The 24094-nt window shown below is 42.9% G+C and overlaps 1 protein-coding gene across 15 annotated transcripts in view; it reads left to right on the top strand.

Annotated features, from left to right (window-relative positions):
• LOC124407656 (peripheral plasma membrane protein CASK) overlaps window positions 1–24094 on the top strand; it is a 137655-nt gene that overhangs the window by 59919 nt on the left and 53642 nt on the right. The window contains exon 1 of one of the 15 annotated variants that reach the window (XM_046884012.1): window positions 10417–11485. The exons of the other annotated variants lie outside the window; for them this stretch is intronic. Coding sequence (XP_046739968.1) covers window positions 10805–11485 — 681 coding nt within the window. The 5' untranslated portion in view covers window positions 10417–10804. Of the gene's footprint in view, window positions 1–10416; window positions 11486–24094 lie in introns of those variants that run through there. 15 annotated transcript variants of the gene reach the window in all.

A 24094-nucleotide genomic window follows, 5' to 3' on the forward strand; every position in this document is an offset into this window, starting at 1 on the left:
TCGCAACCACCAGCCAGTTCTTCAAGGGGGGATTTCACCCCGCACTAGCATCCGCTACCGCACCCACCCCCCGACCGCCTCCAGGTCGCCAAGTGCTAACTCTGCTCCGGCCGGATCGTGTGTTGGGTCGCCAGGACGTTCGCTGGGTCGGAGCTCACCCTCGGCGACCCAGCGACCTCCGGGGCTTGATCATCCCGACCGATGGATCGGAGAAGAAACGAGGAGATCGCTGCGACCTCACGTCTACAAGTATTACCTCGGCCACGTGCAAGAATATCGTCGTCAGAACATGAAGGTACGACACTCTACCCCCCATCCCTCCCCCCCCCCTGCTCCTCTTTGTATGAGATTTATAGGTACTATTCTACGGACATTCTTATGTCGGATGAATTTCTTTTCTTTTTTTTTTTTATTTCGCACTGCGATAACGGGCTGAAGGAAAGAGAAAAGACATCAGGAGAAGGAACTCTGCATGCGTAGGTACGTATATATATATAATAACGCAAGTGAGAAATTATGATTGGAAATCGGAGGACCGAGAGAAATAAAAGTATAGGATTTTGAGGGCTCGAGTGGGGGATGAAATCCCGATACGCAGTATCATCTTAACGATAAAAACGATAAACTCTTGCCGTCTGGCTTGCAGAGGCTTGAAACCTGGTGAGATAGATTTATTTCGGACTTTCGTTGAATTCAATTTCAGCTCGTGAGCCAAGTCGGCAACTGAGCAAAGCTTATTTTATCGAAGCGAATGCAGGTAGATCACGGTAGACATAGATAATTGAAGGAAAGCTCGATGTGTCGCTTTCACTCGATGACATGAAGTTGAGTTCAAAAAAAGTTGCTACGCTGATTGAATTTCGAGTGATATCTTATGATTGATCCTGATTCTTTTCTTGGTTCACGGACTTTTGTGCTAAGGAAAAATATTGCGAACTTGAGGTTTATTCATGACCCGCGCCCTCGCGTGAAATTATTTTACATCAATATTTGACCATCGATGTAGGTGTGACAAATTTCATTTGAACCTTTACACTCTTATTAAAATCTCTCTCAGGGATGAAAGACTAATTCAAGAGACAGCCACGAGTGAAGTACCATAAATATTCGAGACTGTCTGCTAATCGAGAAAGATCAAACCACAGAATTACCAATGTAACATCTCGTTGCTGTCCTTGTCGCGAAATGACGAAGCTAATTATAATATTTCTTTTCAAATTATATGGCTATACTTAAAATATTTTTCATTACTTTTATTGCAATGATTTGCACCTGCAGTGTAGTGGCATGTATCTTCGCAAATCATTACTCATGTATATTCTTCGTATGGCATTATCATCATTATTATTGTTATTGGTACGTGTTTTTTGAATCAAGTTTTTCACACCAGATCAGCTATTGCTTGGTGTCTTGCCAACCTTTTCTTGTCGTGCGAGTTGGCACCGCCAGTGTTTGTAAAAACAGTAGTCTTTCACAGTTATATTGAGTTATCGAGGCCTTGTGTGTCAAGATATCGACCCGAAATACGTATACGCACACACGTACATTTGCATACATTTATTTGATAACGTGTAACGGCAATCACGATCCACGTCCTGTCATGTGCCACTTGACGAATATGAAACAGTGTGCCAGAATAACAAAAGAGAACGTTTGACAGAAAGTCTGGGATCTGGAATACAGTTGTTGTATGGTTTTCGAGAATTTTTATTATTTGCCTGACAAGCTAACAGCTTGAAATTTTTGTAAGAATTGTTGAAAAGCAGAGCTATTCCAAGAAACAATTATGAATCAGTTCTGTGACTCGTGCCGATATGCAGAGATGAAACCCTCCCGGAAGAAGTACTGATGAATGTTGCATTATTTATAACGTTTCACGAAAGGAGCTTCCTTGGGGAATGAGCTGCGAATGTTTATGGTGGAAATTGTTCAATGACTTTTGAGCCGGAGGAAAGTACCTTTGAGGATGTACCGCGTTCTCTAGGTGGAGTGAGCGACTGACTCGTTGGAAAAATTCCCCACGGCATGTTTATTTTATCTTACGTATATTTTATAGATACATATATATGAACCGAATATAACATGCCCCGACCATCTTTGAATAATATCAATACCAGTACCGTGTGAAGTTTGTTCAACTTTCATCATTCGAAGAAAGTATTTTCAGGGGTGATTCAACGGCATCGTCGAAATTCAGTAGTTTTAATCTTAATCTAAGAGTTTCTGGTAACAGCCAATTATTAATGACTTGTCGAACGACTAAGCATGCGCGAGTAAACGTATTTGTGCAAGTGTTTTTACACCATTTGGGGCTCCCAAGGTGAAAATATTGAGGGATTGGATAGCATTGATGAAATGGTTTGCCTATCACACCGAATTTCCTTGAAAAAATATTTCAATTCTCATTTCGTACAAGGAATCGATTACGGTTCAACAACAATCCAATATGTCAACAGAAAGTAATTTTAAAGATTTGAAAAACGTTCATCAATTCTTCTAACATTGGAGAATAATTTTGTACTGGGTGCATTGCTATTTGGCAATATTAGAGCTAAGTGTACTCGTATATAAATTTTGGAAGTTTCGCGATCCTCCATTTCTTTAAATCTGTGTTTTCCGATCTCCTTAATTAGTTTCACAGAGTCTGCTGGGCTTAAATTATTCATACTTGGCTGCACAATCTTTTTACTTATCATGTTCAACGGATGTTGGAGAACTGCTACAGATTTCTGGTTTCAATAAGCATCGCGGTATTTGTTTAGAAATTGATATCCATCTATTACCTTTCATTAGGGCCAAATTTTCCATCCGCTTTCTCAAATCTCGCTAAATCCTGAGATCGGTTGAGCCGCAGGCAGGCCTAGCTACGCAAGTAAAAAGGCCAGGTCTAAGTATGTTGAGGGCTTCTCATCATCTGACTTATATTCATACACTGAAGAATATATTAGCATAATCACTCCTTGGCTAATCGTGTCACCCACTTATGACGGTCGATGAAATCGCTCGAATATGTATGATTCAAGTACCTTCGTTTCGAGGACAAAGGTTTTACTAAATTTTTGAAAACCTTGAGAATTTTCTGATTTCACTGAAGTATCTCAGATTTGAAAAATTTGTCTATTTTCATGTCTCGCGTCAAAAACAAGGACGAAGAAATTCTTTCGAAAAGCTAAATAAGCTGTGGGTTGTTGATATTGAAAATTTGGTCGCTCGATTTCTCGTCTCCGTTATATCATGTTCGAGTGTATTCCACGAAGCTGAGTCAATTCTTCATTGAGTTTATTTGAACCTGATACCGTTACAGCAGAAGTAACGAAGCGATTTTCCGTTCTTAACCCAATTGTCTCGGAGGAATTCTCCGACCTTTAATGAGCCCCTAGTGCGCCAACTTTAGTCGGTTTAATTGTAACAAATTCTTAGCGGATCAGTGTCGTCTACATTTAAATCAGTCCCGCGTAGGAAGATTCGTTTGCACTTCCTTAATTAGCAAATTTACCGTGAACATATTCCCGAGGGTGATTGTACAGAGTGATCCTGAGACGCTAGATAACCCTCACGTGCACTTTCACCTTTAAACGAAGCCATCTTTAATCTAGCTGCAAACCGTCTAACCCACCAGAACTCCGGGCTGCAAACGTCTGCTGAATTTCCGGTCATTAAAACTTGGCGCGTACAGTTTGTTTGGTGAAATTCGCATTTCCGGCAGGATCCCATAATCATTCACTCACAATCCAAAATCGCCGACCGCGCACCGAGTCCTTCCGCCTTCACACCTTGATTCAAAATAACGAGATTGCATCGCCTCATGAAAATTAACGGTCCATCAACTATTAGTAGCTACACATTTTGAATTAAACCGTATACAGAGAGATATACTTGCATCGAGCATCGCTGGCAATAATATATATGATCACAAACGCTACTGTGATAGATTATAGCTGTAAAAATGATCTATACAATAAAAACGTATTACATACGTAACTAGATATAAGAATTCACGAGTTAGATTCAAGGAATTATGAATATTTTTTCAGTGCAAAAGAATTTTTCAGTATGTAAAGTTCTTTGTAGTCTCATGGAACTTCTAACCTGCTGACAAAAAACTGTAAAAAGCAGCCTGTGGCACGTAATTATGCAGTGCGGTGAATAGGAGAAAAATGAAAAAGCTAGAGGAAACTCTCGTGCTTAATTACCAGTGGAAAATCATCTGAAAATATTTATATGTTCGCCCATATGAAAGGTAAATTCGTTGATTTGCCTCCCGGAAAATTGAGCGCGAGGTCACGTTGACCTGAATACGCAATCCTCAGGTCGATCCAAACTCTATATCACGTACTTTGGATGCTCACGTATCCCCGCGAATTACCAATCGATTCCCGGTGTCCCGCACATCGTATTATAGGCTGCAGTTTATCGCATACACGGTCTGGAATGTATCGTAATCCATTTGAGCTTGAATCATGCGACTAATATAGGCTCGAGCACGAAGAGAACATCGTTTGAGTTAAAATCAGAATGTTGTAAGCGGAAGCTGGAGAAATACGAGTGAAAAATTTGCTTCGGCACTTTTTTGTTATCTCTGGCAAAGCGGGAGGGCGAAATCCGACCTCGACGATTTTCTGCAAAGCGTTGCGAAGCTCGAGTCAAATCGGCGAGAGCCAGTCCCGTATTTTCCCTTGTCGGTGTAAAGAGTTCCCATCTCTGTTTGTACGCGTACTTGAGTAAACTAGAAATGCATCTCATTTCGGAACCTATAAAAGTTGAGGAAAAGTATATATGCATATGGTAATGCATCGCGCGATCGCGCCGAGGGCTGAGGGAAACATGAAACTTTCTTCCAATTTTATGTACAGAGATTTTTCTCCGTCCGCTAATTTTGCCGTACGAAAAGTCTTCCGAAAGGCAGAACTGAAAGTTGCTATCCCGCCTGTCCAACTAATTTTTTGCATACGTTTTCTTTTTTCTGTTTCAGGTAAGTTTTAAAGCGTGAAACGCCTCGGGCTGGATAACTTTTTACGCGATGAAAGAGCCTCGTATTACACACGTAAACCAGGGTCATCCTTCTCAACCCGAGTCCTTCTTTCAAGGTAAACTTTTATCACGGAAAGAAAATTGGTTTTAAATACAATTTCCTGTAATTTAATATGTATTCTCAACAGTTTCTGGTCTCTTTAACGTCGACTAGTGCTCGTGCACCCGCGGCCATTCTGCCTGTGCAATCACTCTCCGATAATTGCAGTGTTGCGTGCATTCTTCTTGCGTTAATTATCCGACATCTCGGTTCTGGAGGGATTCTTTGACTGCGTCTCGACAAAGAGAGGCACAAAGTCTCGTATTAATTTTCGTTTACATCCCTCGATTTCTCTGTTCATTATCACGCACATTACAAAATATTACGTCATGTAATATGCGTAACAAATTCACGGTTAACTTGTGCTACCTATCGACTTATGGCTCGAATTGAAATTTTCCCGTTAGTACGGTAACAAGGCGTAACTTTGTTTGAGAGCGTGGCTGTACGTATTTTCAGTGTTAATGATTATCGTCTCGGTCCACGCAACATCCTTTATCTCATCGTAATTTTGTTATCTCGTTGGAATTGAGTTAACGTTTCGGATCAATTTTGGGTCTTTTAGTAACTCCCCATGTTCACCGCCTTTATACATAGACCGTGGCAGTAATATTATTGGACCGATTATACGCGGGAGACATCTTTAACGAACCGTAATTCAGCCGTAGAATTTGTTGCATATATTTCAAGTAAAATCGATGATAACCACGACATGTGCCGAAATTATATTCTTCAATGATTCAAATATTCTATCAGTGAAATCAATATTTTTCAATACGGAATATTGAAAGATGCGACAGTTGGGACCTGAAACGTGAATTCATTATGAATATTCTACAGATATAACGGGTGCTTCGAAATGAGCAAAAAATTCATGAATATTCTGTCCAAACGTCTCTATCCCACGAACTATTTGCACGTGAATTAAAATTTCCATCCAGTTCCCATTTCGCCTTATTTCGCCGAAGAAGAAATTTTCGACAGCTTTGTTTGAAGTGTTTTCTTTCTTTTGCACGAATGTGAAACTATGGGTGGAGATTCCTTGATAGGAAATTGATATCAAAAAACATTTAAGAATCAAGATGATGGCATTGTTTTCAGCATGTTCGTGCAAAAAATTGCGTTATTTATAAGAATTAAGCATAATCGCAGTAATTCGGGGGTCTACTGTTCCATGTAGCGAATTCGGGTGACGATTGTTCTCAACTTGCGAAACAATATGGGCCTCCATTCTTTGGTAAACATGGTTACGGCTGCTAGTTGTTATATATTTATGACAGGGTAATCTACGGATGTAACGGCAATATTCGGACGTTACAGCAGCATTTGCAACCGTCTTTACACACTTGCCTATATTTCTTGATAATCCTGGCTATTTTGAAACCAGGTCGAGTTTAAGAGGGTGCAGGTTATCTCCACCGTCGCTTTAAACTCTGCGACATAACATTTTACAGTCTTGCGTACCTACCCTCCACATCCAAGTGCTAGCGTAAGACGCGAAGTTGCGACGCAGTATGAGTTAATTACGTCTCGCAAAAGTTTCACTTAGTTATGTCAGTCACCAAGTGAGTAACAAACCGCACTAGACCAATACGACGCAGTGAGGAGCAGAAGTCATTATAAAAGATGGTAAAAAAAATAGTGGTTTGCCAAAATCTACGCCCTGTCTTTGCTGACTTAAGTCATTCATTTATGATAGGGACGGTCGAGCAGTTGACTTTTCAGTGCAGGTGGTGGAGAGTCGAAGGATAAAAAGGGGTTACCTTTCTCCTCTTCGCATCCAAGTGCTGCTTGGAAGACACTTTTAATTGTCATTTCTATAGATATCGCGCTATAAAATTTGCTTCTATCTTTCAAAGCCGACAGCAACCACAGCAGGGCGATGAGAGGTAGAAGCCAGGTACCTATAATCCCCTTTCGAGTGCGGGCAAGTATCTTTCTTCGATCACCCAGGTATCTTAAAAAAATCGAATTGCTGTTTACGTATTCCTCGCACGATACGTTTTCCATCCCCGACAAATAGATCCCAAGTTTAAGTGAACACGTTAGGATTTCGGGTCACGGTCACACGTCGGCAGCTCCACTTTCCGTCGCGTTGTCTCAATTCACCTTATATTAATATTCGTCGTAATATAAAGATTATATTTGACGATTGATTCTCACTGTACTGAGGGTCCACGAATCACGGAAGTGAGTAAAATATTATCCGGGTCATTGCTTATTCCGTCTACCCAGACACAGAAGTTACCCATTCGCATGACTACAGTATCTCCCCGTTTTAACTCGACTCTAATGAGCTCGAGAAATCACGAATACTACTTGGAGCAAAAAAAGGCAGGCAAGATTAACCCCAGAACAAAACAAATCAAATTAGAGATGCGTCTGTACGAAATGCGGGTCAAACGCAGTATTACGAAACAAGGCAAAGAGGTTGAGAGGAGTGCAGAACGATCCTGGGGTGCATCTCACTACAGGCAGACAGTTGGAATTATTTATTTTATGCATGCTTTAATGGTCGATCGTTGAAAAATATGACCGACATTTTTTGCTAACGATAAAGTCGTCGAGTTTTTGTGGTTGACTCTCAGTGACTCTGTTAGCCGAGTTCCAGACTACGGCGCTGAGGTACACGTATTATACGGACGTACGTCTTTGAAACTGACAGTGATTCGAGTCTCGCCACCTTTTCACCTCTGGTTGGCTCAGGTCAACTGATCTGAATACTATAATTGAATAAGACGTCAGAATCAGCTGATCTCAATTTATCGTCAACTCGACTCGAAGGTCAGGAATGCCCTCAAAAAGAGGTTCACAAAGTCACATTCTCAGCCCAACTAATTACCAGTCACAAAGCTCAGGTTTGAATTTTACGTATAATTTGAATATAACTCGCAACCCGGTTCATCTTGACTTAACCCAAAACTTGCACATATATATGCAAGTTTGGGGTTGACTCAAACTATTATATATATATATAGCTTTAGACATGGGCAAAATAGTAGGTACAGACATATAAATGTTGCAGTCAAGTTCTGTGTCTCGTGAAGATACAGCGTTTCGAGGCAGCGGTGATAAATACGTAAGCAAGGAAATATATCGTGACATGAATGGTCTTGTGAAGGGTGAAATCCGATGGCGATTAGATTGGTGTTTGTCACGATAAAGTTAGAACGCTTGACGAGTCCGCGTAGCCGGTTGTAGGTGTAGTTGTATTCCCTCTGTGGCCTCACCACTTCCTCCCGACTTTCATCCCCCGGTTCCCCGGCCACCTTCACCGTTCTCCCGACTCCGAGCTATCGATCTCCCGATTCGAGGTCCACGCCGCCGTTACCGCTTCTGACAGCTCCTCCTCGTCCTGTGGTGTCCATTCGTTTGCTCATTCGCTCGCGGAATCCGTGACTTGCTCGTGACCAGATTCTGCGACAGCCGTCTATTCCTGAGGGTCATCTTCGTTCGCAGTCTTTGTTCCGCAGGCGAATGATCCATCGATTCCAGGGCTGTCGATCACAGGGCGAGATCAAGCCGAGCGAGGAATATGGAGCGCGTCGAATCGGACGCGGCGTAGAGGCTCGCCGACGACGGGGATTAACCGCGGAGTTTTCAAAAAGTTACAAACTAATCGGAACTCTGTTTTCGCATGTCAAAGCCGAGGGACCGTATTAACTGCGAAGGAGCAAAAATTAGATTTTAATTGAATTTTTTCCCACCTTTTTCATCGTTGGTACACGGATAACTTTAGGCAATAGATATACGTTCCGGGGCTCACCGGGAGCCTCAGCTGGAGATTTTCTCATTTTCGCCTTCCTTGATACAAAATTTTTCACGAGAACACGATCATTTGCCTCTCTCTACGAGCTAGTCTCAAAATTGATTTGTCTCGAGAAAGGCGAGGCGTGGTGAGGTGAGGTGAGGTACACCTTCCATATTATCCACCGCGCAGCATTGTAGTTTTGTCAGTCTTATTATGGCTTGTCGAGGCTCTTGCACCGCGCAACCGATGTGATTGAATCAGATCGAGAACAGGGGTTGGTATCAGGATGATGAAAAGAAGCGGATCAAGGATCAGCTCTTCCTACACCGATTAACAAAGATTTGATCAAACGTTGCGCTCGGTTCTTGGTCGATACCGCAAGGAATAAGCCGCAAGGCTTAATTGACGGCAGAGTTGTCTTCTGAGTCGCCAAGCTTCCATCTCACTCCGTACTCTCGCACCAGGGATCCTCGAATTGCCTGCAGACACCGCCTTGATAAAGTAGTGAAGTGGAACGCGACCAGCGTCGCGTTTGTACCGAATTGTACCTGCCGCCATTGGCATTCGGCGCATAAATTTATTTGAGGTTGCAATTGGCGCGCCTCTCTGGCAGGTTATATTGCTCGAACATTAGGGGCAACCGTTAACGATACCGCTGTATAGAAAAACTGGCGTTTTTTACGTGACCTGTAAATCGGTGCCCACAAGATGTGTTTTGTTAATGAACGATCCACATGGCTTGCACATTCTCACAAGGGTAAAAGCATTCAAAGCTTTCGTGCAAATCTATGGTGAATTGTTTGCACGCAGAATGAAGTTGAGGGTTTGGATTGCTCCTCTGCGAATTATAAACGTAACGCGACTTCACGAGTGTCGTTAATTAAAAGCTGTAACTATAACGCAACAAGTGTTGTCCCTGAGGAATGTTCGCCGGTATGTTTTCGCTGTTCGTTTCGCAGTTTCTTTTGAGAAAATCACCGCTTTCATATCCGCATAAAAAAATCTCACATTTCCGCACGCATCCCAAAGCTACGTCCCCCGTCTCATTCGAAGGTCCAACTTTTACCGGGGCTCTCTCCAATGCCCAAAAGAACCACGCTGGGTTTGACTTTATTCATTCATGAAACGGTCCTCACCATGAACCACATACCTGAGCTAATACGCAATCAAATATTTTTCTCGGAGAGTACGCGCTCTCAACTCTCGACATTCACCAAGGTAAGCATAGAAATCGCCACCGCAAGTTCCTCTTCTCATCCGCAAAATGATGCCGAGTTTGATCATGGGACAAGATTTCGAAGTTGAGGGCTAGGACGAGGGGCCGAGAAGATCGTTTTATGTCCCAATGCATACGTGTGGGCGCGTGCATGCGAATCCCTTGGCTGTATGTCGCAACGAGAGAAGGGTGAACGGGGCCATGGAAGAGAGAACGAGCATTGCGGTCCATGGGGACGAAAGAGGCTGAGGCGCTGGCCGAGGGCGAGGGAGGGTTGGCGGGGGTGGTGCGCGGAGGTGGGACTCGCTTTGCGTGGAGGGACTGCGCGTCGACGGCGAGGCCGTGCTACGACGGCGGGGCTCAGTGCTAGGGAGCGCGGCATCGCGACGCCATGCGTTCGGGTGCTGCCGCACTCGCTTTACGTCTTGCACTCTTTCCTCGTCTCTGCCTCTTTGTAAATGGCCGAATAACAAGTATTAAATCTAGGTAAAGACTCGCGCTGAATCGTCAAATCGACGCGGTACCGCCGATCGATATTAAAATTGTGAGAACGTAAACGTAACGTCGGTAGTAAGGGGTGTCGTTCGTTTAAAGTTGGCAAAGTACTCGTCTCGCCGCGAATTTCTTTTACTCTTGTGAAAATCTGCGGAGCTGCTAGATAGTCACTCCTAAATGGCACCGGACAGGGCCATGTGCTACAGTCAGTGTAGACTCGACTTCCGAGTGTCTGGGCGTTTTTCGTGAGTGTCTGAACCCAGATTGTGCAATGGATCCTTACGGCACCGGAGGAGGAATCGGCGGCGGCGGTGGCGGTGGTGGAGGAGTTGGATGGGGACCATCGCAAGGACACCCTGGACCCCGGTGCTGGGAGAGACCGTGCAGATCGACGGATCCCTCGCCGATGCGTCCGATCGACCATGGTCTCCGTTCCGTCGAGTCGATGCGATCCATGGAGTCCATGAGGTCCATGGATTCCATAAGGCAGATGGAGCAGTCAAGGCCGATGGTCGACTCTATAAGATCCTTGGAGCAAATCAGGCCGACGGAACAAATGCGTCAGATGGATCCGTCGGTCCGAAGTCTCGAGCATCACGCTCCGCGTGCCATGGAACATCCCTGCAGGTTGATGGACCACACGGGACACGCGCGTGAACAACTTGCTCGTGCACACGATCACGGCTGCCGTTCCGTCGAACACAGGCCGCTTCACGAGTACGTTGGCGGCAGACCCATGGTCGAAGCAACGTGTCGACCTTTCAACTATTCCTGTCGCTCCCTTGAGCACACGCCTGGCCGTCCCTTGCCCATGGACTCCGTTATCTTTGGATCTCACACCCATCCACCACCGCGAATGCCTGCGGAAAGTCCGTTCAGAGCTAACTGTCCCGTTCACAGTCCTTTCAGATTTCGATTTCCCAATGGTGGATCGGAGTTTTTTCAGCACCAGGTAAACCGAACCTTCGTACACTGTTTATTGGTTTTTCCTGTTTTGGTTTTACCCCTAATCAATTTCTGCAATTTGCGCTGGTTCTTCGGACCAAGTAGGTCTTGCTATTATCGACGGTTTTCGGTGTAATACCATTATTACCATTGATAGAACGCGGAAGAACATTTTTCATCTCGACGTTATTGCTCCCTTAAGGCTTCGAACGTGTGCAGACGGTGCGTGAGACGGTTAACACTCTTTCTCGTTGGTAATGGAGCGTGCGCCATGCTCTCGTCGCAAGAAGTGCATTATGCTCTTGGGAAAAGCCAGTGCATGTGATAGCGATAAAGATTGTGGAAAGTGTCGAAAAGGATGAAGGGGAGAATGAAATGGTTTCGTATTTCACGCCTAGAAAGTATCAAAACTCGCTTCAGGACGCCGTCCTGGTGTGTGAAACTTATTCTAATTCCAGTTACGTATGCCCACAAGAGTCTGCGATCCTAGGAAGATACACCCGTGCTTGTTCATCCCTGATTGACAATTTCAAACTTGAATCCTACATCTGACTCGGCCCCCTTAAACGAACTTTACTCGTCAGTTTCACCACATTCGCGCGTGATAACCGCAGTTCTGCCTTTTGCGCATGATTTACTCTCGTCGAGTATCCAATTAATAATCCTATCGTCGATTTCCAATTGTGGCCTGACCAAAGCACTGGTGGTTCGCGGAATTTACTTTGTCATCTATGTCTCGACCCCTATCGGGACGCCGTCGGTGTCAGATTGACTATTTCGTGTCATCTTGTATCAAAGCCCGCAATCGATTATTACATGCAAGGCTTTTTACTTAACACGATGGTGTGAATTTATTCTGTTGATTGGCATTTTTGTGAAACGCGATAATCTATTACGGGCGGGTATTTGCGAACAATACGCATTAAATGTTGGCAGCGCTTCGAGGAGATTCCTTCAGCACTTTACCAAACATGGGATTAACACGAACATACACCAGCAGCAAGAATTACGTTTTCAAGTATCAGTTCGTACCTTTTCCAGAGCCAAATATCAGAAGCTGCAATGTACATTCGTCGATCATTTTGCGCGTACAGCTTTGGATTAGAGAATTCAGAGTACACTGGTAGGTAGGGCCGCTCTTGCTTTATTTGCAGTGAAATTTTATCGAGAATCTCAAGTCCATTGACAGTCAGAAACGCGCTCAAAGGACGTGAGTAAGCGGATCACAAGGGACAAGTGCACGGACTGATTTTAGGGGTATCAAATTATCGAACGAAAGATGAAATACAATATATCGTGTACCGAGGCGTATGGAAAACAAAGTTTTCTTCCTGAAAATTAAGAAAGAACATTAATGATATGTTTTTGTTAATGAAATATCAAACAATCACATTTTTCATATCAATATTCGCTGATTTAATTCAGCTCTACTATTGATATGATGTCGATTCATATGGTTTCGTAAATATGTGTTAGTTAATTTGATTGTGAGTGCCGATACTATTATACATATACATATATGTAGGATTATTAAAAATTTACCATTACCAAAGAACGTGAGGTGATCACAGTATTTTCAATCGCGAATCAATCAATCAATCAATATTGACATCGCTTTGATAATAATCTTAGTTACACCGAGTTTTGGGAGCATATCAATTGTGCAGTCGGTTTTTTTTTACCCAAAGCTGCTACACTACGTACCCTACACACCACTAGTTGATGGTAAAACCGACGATTGATTTGTGTAAATTGAATTGTGTTGATTTATAGTACCCTGTTATATGCAGCGCATGATGTGTGTTTCGTTTGAACTCGCGAAGTGTATTTTTCTCTCTACTAGAAATACTGCAAAACTTTTCTTTTCTGGATACTCTTTCGATCTTCTATTTCTTTCCTGTAGCAGAGTTCAGCAATAGCCTGCCACATAATGTTCCGACGACACAATGTCCTTCCAAGTTGAAGCGTTTTCCGGTCGAAACTCTGATTTCCGTTGGATAATCAACTGTAGACCGCGATCGGAAAATCGGTTGCATTTTAATGACATCTGATATTACTAGAAAATCTTTCAGAGCATCTTTGCAAGGGTATATTAGTTTGTTTTTTTGTTCTGTTTATCGACGCCGTAACAGTTCTTTCCTCAACTAGCGCAGTTTTCTACGTAAAATTAATTTCTTCCGTCGTTTCTTTTTATTTTGTCTGAGAAGTCAATAATCTTGCAATATCGCATTGCGACTCGATGAGCAATTAAACCCTGACTAATTAATCCTGCTACAACGCGCGGAGTTATTGTCAATTATACGGTAACAATTATAGTACGACGTAAATCGCATTTTACTGAAACCGTTTACCGGAAGCTAGACGGATCGTTTTAACAAGCCCTGCATTTTCTCATTGCAGGATCGACCCACTTGCACAAAGATAAATGAACGACGATACACCTATAGAATACTTTGCTAGCAAAATTAGTTACTGAAGCACTTCTTTTTTCGAACGGTCGCCGGGCCACGATCCTGGAAATTAATTTCACCCAAGCCGTTGTCCGGCGTAGGCAGGGTTTTCTGCTTCCCCGCTAAAAACAAGAAACGTTAGATATTTTCCCCACAGTGCTCATCACTCCAGCAATGAAAATATTTTGGGACATTCTGCCCTTGGTAGTCATTTTCATTAGAAGCCTCGCACTGTTTAGTTTAATATAGACAATGTACGTTCTGTACGCTCTCACACGTGACAGCTGAAATCGCCCAGAAATATGACGGATGTAATTCGTACCGTTTGCATCTGTTAAACCCGCCTCCATTGTGCCAGTTTTTGAATTAAATCTTATGAAAAACGGGGCAATGTAAATCTCGTTGAACTTTAGGGAAAAATGAAAATTTACATGGTCCCATCAGCAGACGGGAATTTATCAGGTTTACGTATTTCCTTCTTGTGAGTATCGCACAAATGCAACGGTGCTGTTAATGCTTTTATCGCAGGAAAGTGAAAGAGAAGAGCAGATCAAATTTTTTAAGCGTCACAGATATTTTCAAGCTTCTTTGTTCTTCTAATTCTTGAAGATCCCATGGGATACTATAATCACAGTACTTACTGTAAATTGTAACAAATTTATTAATGTCACGCACTGTTCCAATTAGCGTCAACACAGTGTCCAATGCCAGGATCGTCATCGTGCCTGAATTACGTATTTATTCTATTCATGTTGTTCGTAGTCTTTGACTATGATTCAACATTTTTCTCGTCACTTCACATTCTGTTATACCAATTTGCGACAGCGCAGAAATTCCTTGAATTCCAGGATGGTACGTGTCCCTCTGAACGCGGCAATCTAGTCTGGAGGAATCCGGGCGACGACATTTTTTGCAGATGTGTTACAGTCAACATTTGTAAAACTAAAATTATACCATCGCACCTGAACATCTTTTCAGTTACATTTTCATTCCGGTTCAATTATAAACTTTACTTAAGTCGAGAGATTAACGCTCGCATAATACGAATAAAAAAGCTACGTGCTTAGGTTACTGACTGAAATTACCTTCGGTTCAGGTAGTAGAAAATTTCAATTTGAAACGAATCGCGAGTGTGTGGGTTAAAGTGAAATTATGCAGAATCAATACAATTTCACTGCTTTCCGCGAGTTCCCAACCCCAATCTGGGTATTCTCAGTTTTATTGTTTTCCACCAAATGATTCGTTGCTTTTTCCGTCTACATAGAAAACAGAGTCTAGCCGGTGTGGGTGTATACGCGGATTTGAATAACCTAAGAATCACGGTGTAATTTTGCTTAGACATTTTCGTCGACGAAGCTTGCAACTGCTTCAAGATTCCAGAAACCTGGCGATTCAAGCTGTGAAGCCGGAATAAAAATCCCTCTATTTTTGGGCACGTCAAATTCACCTCGGAGCGCATTTGAATCGCTCGTTAACTCTCGCGTCTCCTGTAATGGTGTAGTTAGGCCAACCATTCAACCGCCAGTAAGCCAATTGAAGCTGGCCAATTGTGAATTGCGTTGGTGCGTCGCCCGCTCACACGCTGATATAGGAAAAGCAGAAATCAACTACTGATCCGAGAGGCAGAAAAGCTCAGGCATCAGTTGGTGCTAGTGAGCAAAGTGTTTCGCAGTAAGGAGAACGAGCGTGACGCGGTTGGCACAGAAACGTCAAGCAGATACAGGCTCGACGATTCTCTGAGTTTCTTGGCAGCATTCGAGGCAGCGTGCAGCGGTACCATCTCCTACCTTCATAATTTAGACAGCAAGCCGTTGTGTCGATACGGCGAGCTGTGGTGTTGACCCTAGCCAGTGGGCCCCCTCAATGGAATACATTAGCTCTGTTCGAAAGCTGAAAGAAAAATTTACCCGGCGTTGAACGGACCACGCCGTAAGTCCATACCCTGACACCGAGCGTCTATGGCAACCTCGCACTCCACCGCGACGAACCCTGGCCGCATTTATGTGACTTTGCGCACTCACACACTCAGCGAACTTTTCATCGTTATTATACGAACCACCAGTGCAAAGGCTGCATCCACACTCCCTGCTGTGCTCTCGATCCACGAAGGGACCGAGATAGACTGAACCCGCGAGACAACCCTCATCACCCCCTGGTGAATATTTCATGAAATATTTTTGTCGCTGCTTATACGCGTTTCCCGCTTTCACTCGTTCGCGAACATTCGCGAATTTGCTAATCCCACCGACGGTGCCGTTGCCCGGTTGCTGTGCTCATTTGATCGTCCTAAAATATTAAAGCTTCAAGACTATCGCGTTGATCCTACACGCACGTTTCATGACCGCTGCTAAACCCCACTAAAAAAAATTTTTATCCTGGTAAATGCCTTGGCCAATTCCACTACGTTCAAGTCTCAATCCACAAACAGAGAATTTTATAGTCGACCCAGATGCCGGGCTACGCGCTTCTCTTTACTTTCTGCTGTTAATTAGCACAAACAGATACCTACACATGACCTTCCGAGCCAATGTACGGATGCACGCTGTACAAGATGCAGTCATTAAAAGCCCTCAAACGGCCGAGTGTCGAGTCAGATGCTCGAGCGTTCAATCGCACCCTGAAGAAGAGCGCAGCGCGATTGAAACTCTTTCTGCTTGAGGTTAACGATTCGTGCCCCAATGTTCATTGTTCACCTTTGGAATATAATTCCCTGCGGCCGAGAAAAAGGCTTGATTGATTGTTACGCTCGAGTGGGACTCGGATGCCGCGTAGACGGATCACTCGAGCCTTTTTCTCGCACCGATTCTAACACCCTGGTTATGTGAACAACGCTAAACTGCCAATCGAGCAGACAGTGGATCGATAAGGACGTTCCAGTCCCAATAAATTTGGCTCTCAAGTTATTTGCCTCGCGTCGCAGCCAAGCAAAAGGTCCTTAAGTTGACGTATATCATCTTACCATCGAATCGAAGCTTTCCAACGTTGTTCCAGTCCTCTTACGCTGGCACGGGAGAAACAAAGGAACTTTTTGGCCAAGCCCAAAGCAAACCGACGTCGTCATAATCGATAATCCATTCAACCAGGAGCGTCAAAGGGTTGCAAAAAATGCTTCTAGGCTAGGCCGACGAGGCGACGAAGCACTGAGTAGCCAAAATTTCGGATCGCCAACAGTTACCAGTCTCGACACGCTGTTGCCGTGACGATAATTCGATAATTTAGACGAAATCTCATTTCGCCAAAACTCGAGGACATATGTATTCATGAGCTGTAGCCGAGGTACGTAGTCGGTAGGTGCAACTTTGGTAGGGAGGACTCGTCAACCATTCTATGGCGAACCAGTTCCCGTTATACCGTTGTCACGATCCACAGAATTACTCTGCCTATCATATTAATCGAGGAGTTAATTACATCAGCATGCGACAACACCGGGTTACGACGGACGGACTCGTACGTCAGAGCGGCAGCGTATGTACCAGATTATTTATCGCTAACCTGTCTTATGCTTTCGTTTGACTACCTACCGCATACTGACAGCAAACTCCCACTTATCATCAAGGGTTCCTCAACCTTTCATATGTATATGTATATACCTTTCACCTTCTATCTCGAGTATCAACTACCGTTGCGCTGATTAAAGATGATAAGAATTTCTTACGCGCGTATGGGGCATGAAAATTGCCTAACCAGAAGCTTATTGTACGCTGTACGGTGTTAAAATGACTCGAGAAACGTCTTAAGTAAGGTATTCAAGATACTTGGTATGTAAAATCCTGAGCTAAACGGCCCGGTAATATTGGCTGATTCAAGCCTCGATGATACGTCATTCGTGGCTTTCCAAAAGCACCACCTTAACGCGTCCGAGTCCTATAGTTCCCAGACTTGAAAACCACTCGGTGAACATGGGATACCTTTTAGTCTTCGACAAACTTTGGGTATAATCTGCAGAGTGGCCTTTGAGTTATCGTTGGGGAGTGAAGATTTTTCGAATAACGATTCTCCCTATCCTCCATTTCTCCCTCCCACTTTACCCCATCGAGCCAGGGAACAGGTGGACCCTTCAAGGTCAACAAAGTTTGGGAAAAATTCGATGGCTCTTTTCACACTTAGTTTCATTAACATGCGAAGAATTTTTCAAGCTGCCGTCTAATTGCATTTGGTACTTGTTGCAGAAAATCAACAACTGCAAATGTTTATCATTTGCTTCATTCTCTCAGGCATTGATAAGTTCTGGAGATCGAGTTAAACGATTTTTAATTGTTTCAATGATTTTTGCGTTTTGTTATTTCACCTTGCGCCGATGCCTGTTGAAAAATACGCATATAAAAGTAGCCAATATATCGTCTTGTGTCAAAACAAGCACACGAAGTCTTGGCCAACTGCCACGTGGCAACAGCAGTTCTTAACGGTACAAAATCGAGAGACTGATATATCCCTCTGTCGCTTGAATTCGACAGGTCAGCTTTTTTGCCCAAACCTTTTCCTTTCTTTCTTCTTATAGCTGCTCGGCAACGTATAAGCCCCCGAAAAACCCTTATCGATGGCAGCATTTAAATAGCTGTTCAAAGCAAAAAATCTGAATTTCTCATTTGTTACATCCCCTGAAGTGATCAGTAAAGAAATCGTTTACGGTCTCGTAACTATTTACCCGCCATTGAACTTAGTTGTCAGTATTATTTCAGTCCGTTACTGTTTCTACACTAACATTTCGCTGTCATCAAAGAATTCGAATCTCAATGCAGAATCTACAATATTGCGCGAGTAATGTCAAGTTGCGCGAACTTCAAGCATTGTATTTCGGAAGTAGTAATTCGGGATGAGCCAGTCTGCCTCTGTCCTATTTTCCTAGATCTTGTTCCGGAAATCGGAGACTTCGGATTGAATCTCTAACCGTGTACACATACATTAGGACATGTACCAACAGGATAGCAGGGCTCACGTTTTGAAGAAAAACGAAGCCGCCTCCCCCTCCCCTATCTATAAGCTGAGGGATTATGAAGACACACATATTGGGTCTCGGCCAAACATAACGTCCGCGTTCCGCGAGTCCTTCGAGTGTCCTGACCTCGATACCGAACTATGTGCTGCAAAACGACGCGATGGGCACATAAAAGATGACAAGAGAAAAATAACCCTTGATATGGGTGGTTTCTCTGAAGCACCGGTATATCTCTAAACGAATTCTGTAACCTTTCAGACATAGCAGCACAGTTTTATCGAAACAATTTCTCTGTTGTATGAAATTTGACTAGCGAGTTTAGAGTTATTCAAAAGTTTTTCAACACAATGCCGTATCTCGCAAAGCGAACGTAAAATCTCTCTGTACACGCTTCGCGCTTTTTGCATATTGTGTAATACTAATCATGTGATAATAATTTGTAATAAAAATCCGTTTACAATTCTGAATACAAAAGCAAACCAAAAGGGCCGTCAATAAACTATGTAATACATTTTAGGGGGGTGGCAGGGGTCAGCGAAGCAATACGATTTGTTTCAGGGGGGCGAGGGGCGGAGGTTTTGTTACATAATGCCATTTGTTGCTCTTTGTTTGATTTTTCTCAGAAATCATGAATTTTCAATTAAAAATTAACATATACCAAGCCATGTTTATATTTTTCTACTTAAGGCTAATACTTACTTTCTAATCGCCTTCTTCCCATCCTTGATACGCAATATACTGTTTCCACCTCGTGTTGCGTCGCTTTTGTGGGTTTTGGAGGGAGGGGTGGGGGCAAATTGCCCAAATTTGTGTTAGGTATTTTATGGACGGCCCCAAATATGTAATTACCGAATGGCACGTGTCTCTGGTGAATAATTCGGCGCGTATTTTGTGACGACTGCTTTGACCGTGAGCAATCAAGTAATTTGCTGAATTGCGAGCAACACAATCGACCAGCCAAGAAATTAGCAAACACGCCCATTTTCGGTACGGGACATGACCAACGTCTCGTTTGACTAGATTCCCTTAACATAGATTTGTAAACATTTGCAGTTTCGCAATATTACTTTCATTTGTAATATAATTTGAAACATAATTGATATTGATATGTATCATAATCTTTATAAGAATAGAAGTACACTTCTGCCAACTTTGGGATACTTTGCATGGTCGTAAAGTAGCCATCCTAGAATTTAACCAGCGGTTACACGTAATCCAAGTTCAGCCGAGTCGTGTCTGTAAATATAGCTGCCAGCAAAAGTTTTACTCATTTTCCGTGAAAAAGATAACGATTCTGTAGGAAGGTGGAGTGGAGTTAATTGCAAAATAAACTTCTGCCTGTGGTGTGAGTAGTCCTTAGCTCGGAAGATAATGTAGGAGGATAATACAAAGCGGTAATTATCTGTCGGTGTTTGACAAACTAACATTGAGCAGGAATTTTCAACCCTGCCGCATTCAACGTCGTGTTAGTCAATATTATCGGTACGTATTTCGTTTAACTTTCAATTCTCATCATTTAATGATAACATTTTAGAGGGGAACAATCTATCTGTATACATTATTATTCACTTCAATCATGGATTCATACCCTTGGTTATGGTTTCTGAACTTCTGTGAATTGGACAACGTTCGAACGGGGTTGGCGACACGAAAGTAAACGCCGATAAGTGGGGTACAAAAATGCGAAAGACAAAAAAGTCGATGGCACGAAATCCCGAAAGTCAAATTATCGACAGTTAAAAACGTAGAAAAACATAAATACGAAACGTTGTCTTGTAAAAAAATTATGGTTGCGCAGATGCAGATAATAGATGGAGTTACGCTTATGAAGTGACACGAGGGCGCGTACGTGAATGTGGAACATGATTTAATGTTATAATGACCTGAATAAATTGAACGTACGGGAAAAAAGATGCACTGTTTGAATGTTATTAAAAATATGTTTCCTGTTCCATTGCGTTATTTTTGTCTTCGATGACACAAACGATTGTCTAGTACAAACGGATAGTCTTGACAAAACCAGCGTCAAGTTGACGAATTTCCAAGAGTTTCGGTATTTCGTCCTTTCGGAATTCTGCTCCTTCTGCATTTTGCTGAAAGAAATTTCACTCCTTCTGAGCTTTGATTTTCGACAACTAATTGTTTTGGATTTTTAATTTTGGAACTTTCATTTTTCTATACCTTTACATTCTGTGCTTTGTTCATTCGGAATGCAGACTGTACTTGAAATACTTTTTCGGATAAAATAGCATTCGGTTAAATGAATTTTTGGGAAAACAGTTATTCTACGGGGTGATTTATGGAAAATCCCAATTTTGGTACTCTGATCATTCGTTATTTCCAAATTCGTATTCCGAACATTTCTGGATTTTGACCCTCACCCGACGCCGATCAGTATCAAGCTGACTCGAAGTATATGAAACTTGCTTATAGTGATAGAAAAGAGAGGACACTATAAAGAGTTTTGCAACTTACGTGAACTCTATGTCGCAAATAAAAATACGTTACACAGTTTGTGGATCAGCTAGATCCTGGACATTTTGATGTCGCTAAGCTTCTTCTAGAGTTGTCAAACTCCAAAGGTTCAGACGCTCGTTGGCACGGAGGCTGCCGATTTGCCGCCATTAATCTTTCACGTCGTCATAATCTATCGTTAACGCGGTCCCTCGGATAACCAGACCTGCAAAAACGTTACCATTGTCTCAGCTGGATGACAATGACCTCGATGAACATTGTATATTCCAGGGAAAGATGAATTTCAATGCCCTGCACTCTGACTTCCAATCCCACCCTCGTTATTCATCAAATTTATCTTTTCCTAAGAGCAAGCTGATCCATCCGGAGGTCCAGTAGTGGATCATCCACACCTAACGTCATTAATATTCACGGTTTTTTGGCACCTCGAGAGAGACTCGAAAGAGAGAAAGTACAGGGGTAACAGGGTGAGATGGACCCTGGGAGAGGGGCAATAAATTATTTTGCGAAAATGCAGCAGAGGCTGTAGGTTTGGAGTGCCTCGCCGGTTGTGTAGGCGCCTCGTCGTTAGGCATCCGCTGCTAGCTGAAGAAAACCCGATCCCAGCGGAAAGGATCCGGCTTCGTGTTGCGCATCGTAAAAAAAGGTCCTCCTCTCGCGGATGCGGTCGTCACGCTCGTCTTTGGTGCTGCTTCGAGTACCGGAGTGCCACGCGAATCCCTTGCTGTGGTTTCCACCTCTCAACTCTTCCACCTTTAACCTCAGCGTCAGATGCTCTCGTTCATGCAACACATCACGGTAAATCCGAGTGGTCTTTGAAGCTTGTAGCAGAAAACCTTGCGGGATGAATTTTTAAAATAACGCATGCTTATTTCGAAGCTTGTTACTTTACACTTTTACAGCTTCGTTCAAAAGTTGTTTTGTTTTAGATTTTTTTTCACGGTATATGCAATCAACCAATTACTAAACAGCTGAAATCTCTCTGATTTACGCTTCAAGTTGTAGAGAATTATTTGTTTTTATCGTCGAAGCAGCTTATACACAAAGACTGTGCATCGACTGCAATTCAACTTGTAGCGCAAGCATTGTCGTACGTGCAACGTAAGCGTATGTAATAGAAGGTCAATAATGTAACAGAAATTGCAGTATTACGGACCGTGGAGTTACAGAGTTAGTTTAGTAAAATATAAATAATTCTGTTACCCAGCTCTATCCCATCATAACCGGCATACCGTTGTGACTGAATTACATTCATCTATTCAATTTTCACCCAACATAGGCACACCTTCATAGGTTTGATAATCGAACAAAAATTTTCTTTCAATTTTTTTAATTGGCAGTTAATTCTGCATTTTCTTCTAATTTTTTGACAATAGTGGTTGAGGAATTTTCTTTGGGTGTAAAATAAATCGGTTTCAAAAATCTTTCATTCGTGAAATAATTTACGGAATCTTGAAAAGCACGTATTTCGTTCCCCTGCAACAGAAGGACCGAGTACCTTCTGAAGGAGCGACGAGAAATGTGCTCCGGCTTTAGCGGTACAGAGCTGTTGGAAAAAAAGAGAAAGAAAAACAAACAAACGAAAAAATTTTCACAACGACGGGGCCATTTCTCTGCAGTCTCATACAGGGTAAAGCCACCCTATTTTTTGGTTTAGTGATCCCAGCGAAACGCCTCGGCAACCAGCTCCGAATACCTACGTCAAGCGAGTCGTTATTAAATATAATTTCGTGAATTTGATACAGTAAAATGTGACGTTTTTTCTCCAATCTCAACCTGATCATTCGTCATACCGAACCCAGCCGAGATCTGGTCTCATCTACCAAAGATTTCCATCTGAAAACCTCGTACACGTGTAGAGATCCCCATATTTCCATCCCTCAGATCAAACCCTGCAGCCCGTCGTATTACGAGTGAAAAGTATTTGAAAATATTCCCCTATTGTGCCCGACGTAAATAAGCCGAGCAGGCTGTACCGCGGATTTTCTTTTTTTGTTCTTTCTTTTTTCTTTCTCTCTTGGAGTGGGGTTTCGATCGATGCAGGTTGTACGCTCTTCTACTGAATCAGGGCAAGTTGACTGAAAAATCAATCTTTGCCCTGAATCAACGCTAGGCTTTTCGGCATCAAGTCCTTCGAGTCCTTCAACGGCAATAATCGACTTTCTTCGAGATCAAACGCGAAAGTCATCCAAGCTGGGTGAACACTGCACTCCCAACCGACTGCTCGGGAATTTTCTCCGTTATTCTGAACTTCGATATTTGTTGATGCATCCGTATCCGCCCAACAATCCATTCCGTTCTTTTACTGCAAACCAGACGGAAATCAATTATGCGAAAATCCTTGTGCAAGGTCTTCATCCGAGAACTGACAGAGTGAAACGATTAAAACGAATCTATGCTTCACGTGTTATGCATGTATCGTTGTTACATGTATCGAGACAAACGTGACGCACTGACGGGATATTAGCGATCGAAAGGTGCTGGCTAACATTCAACGAGCTACATATCCATTTCGTTTTTCTACTTACAATCATACCGGATCACTGCACATTTTCACATTAATATCGGCTGACCCGATGACCCAAATTGCATAAGTAATCAAGGAAGATGCATACAAGTTGCATTGGTCCGTAAAAACCGCAAATCTGGTAGCCAGGTAACAGCTTTGCCAATCCGCATAGTAGGTATACCAAACATCAATCTTTCAGATAAAATGAAATAGCACATTTCTGAATGGCTTTCGTGGATTATTCAC

This window comes from Diprion similis, chromosome 6 (genome assembly GCF_021155765.1).
Source record: "Diprion similis isolate iyDipSimi1 chromosome 6, iyDipSimi1.1, whole genome shotgun sequence".
Classification (NCBI taxonomy): Eukaryota; Metazoa; Arthropoda; class Insecta; order Hymenoptera; family Diprionidae; genus Diprion; species Diprion similis.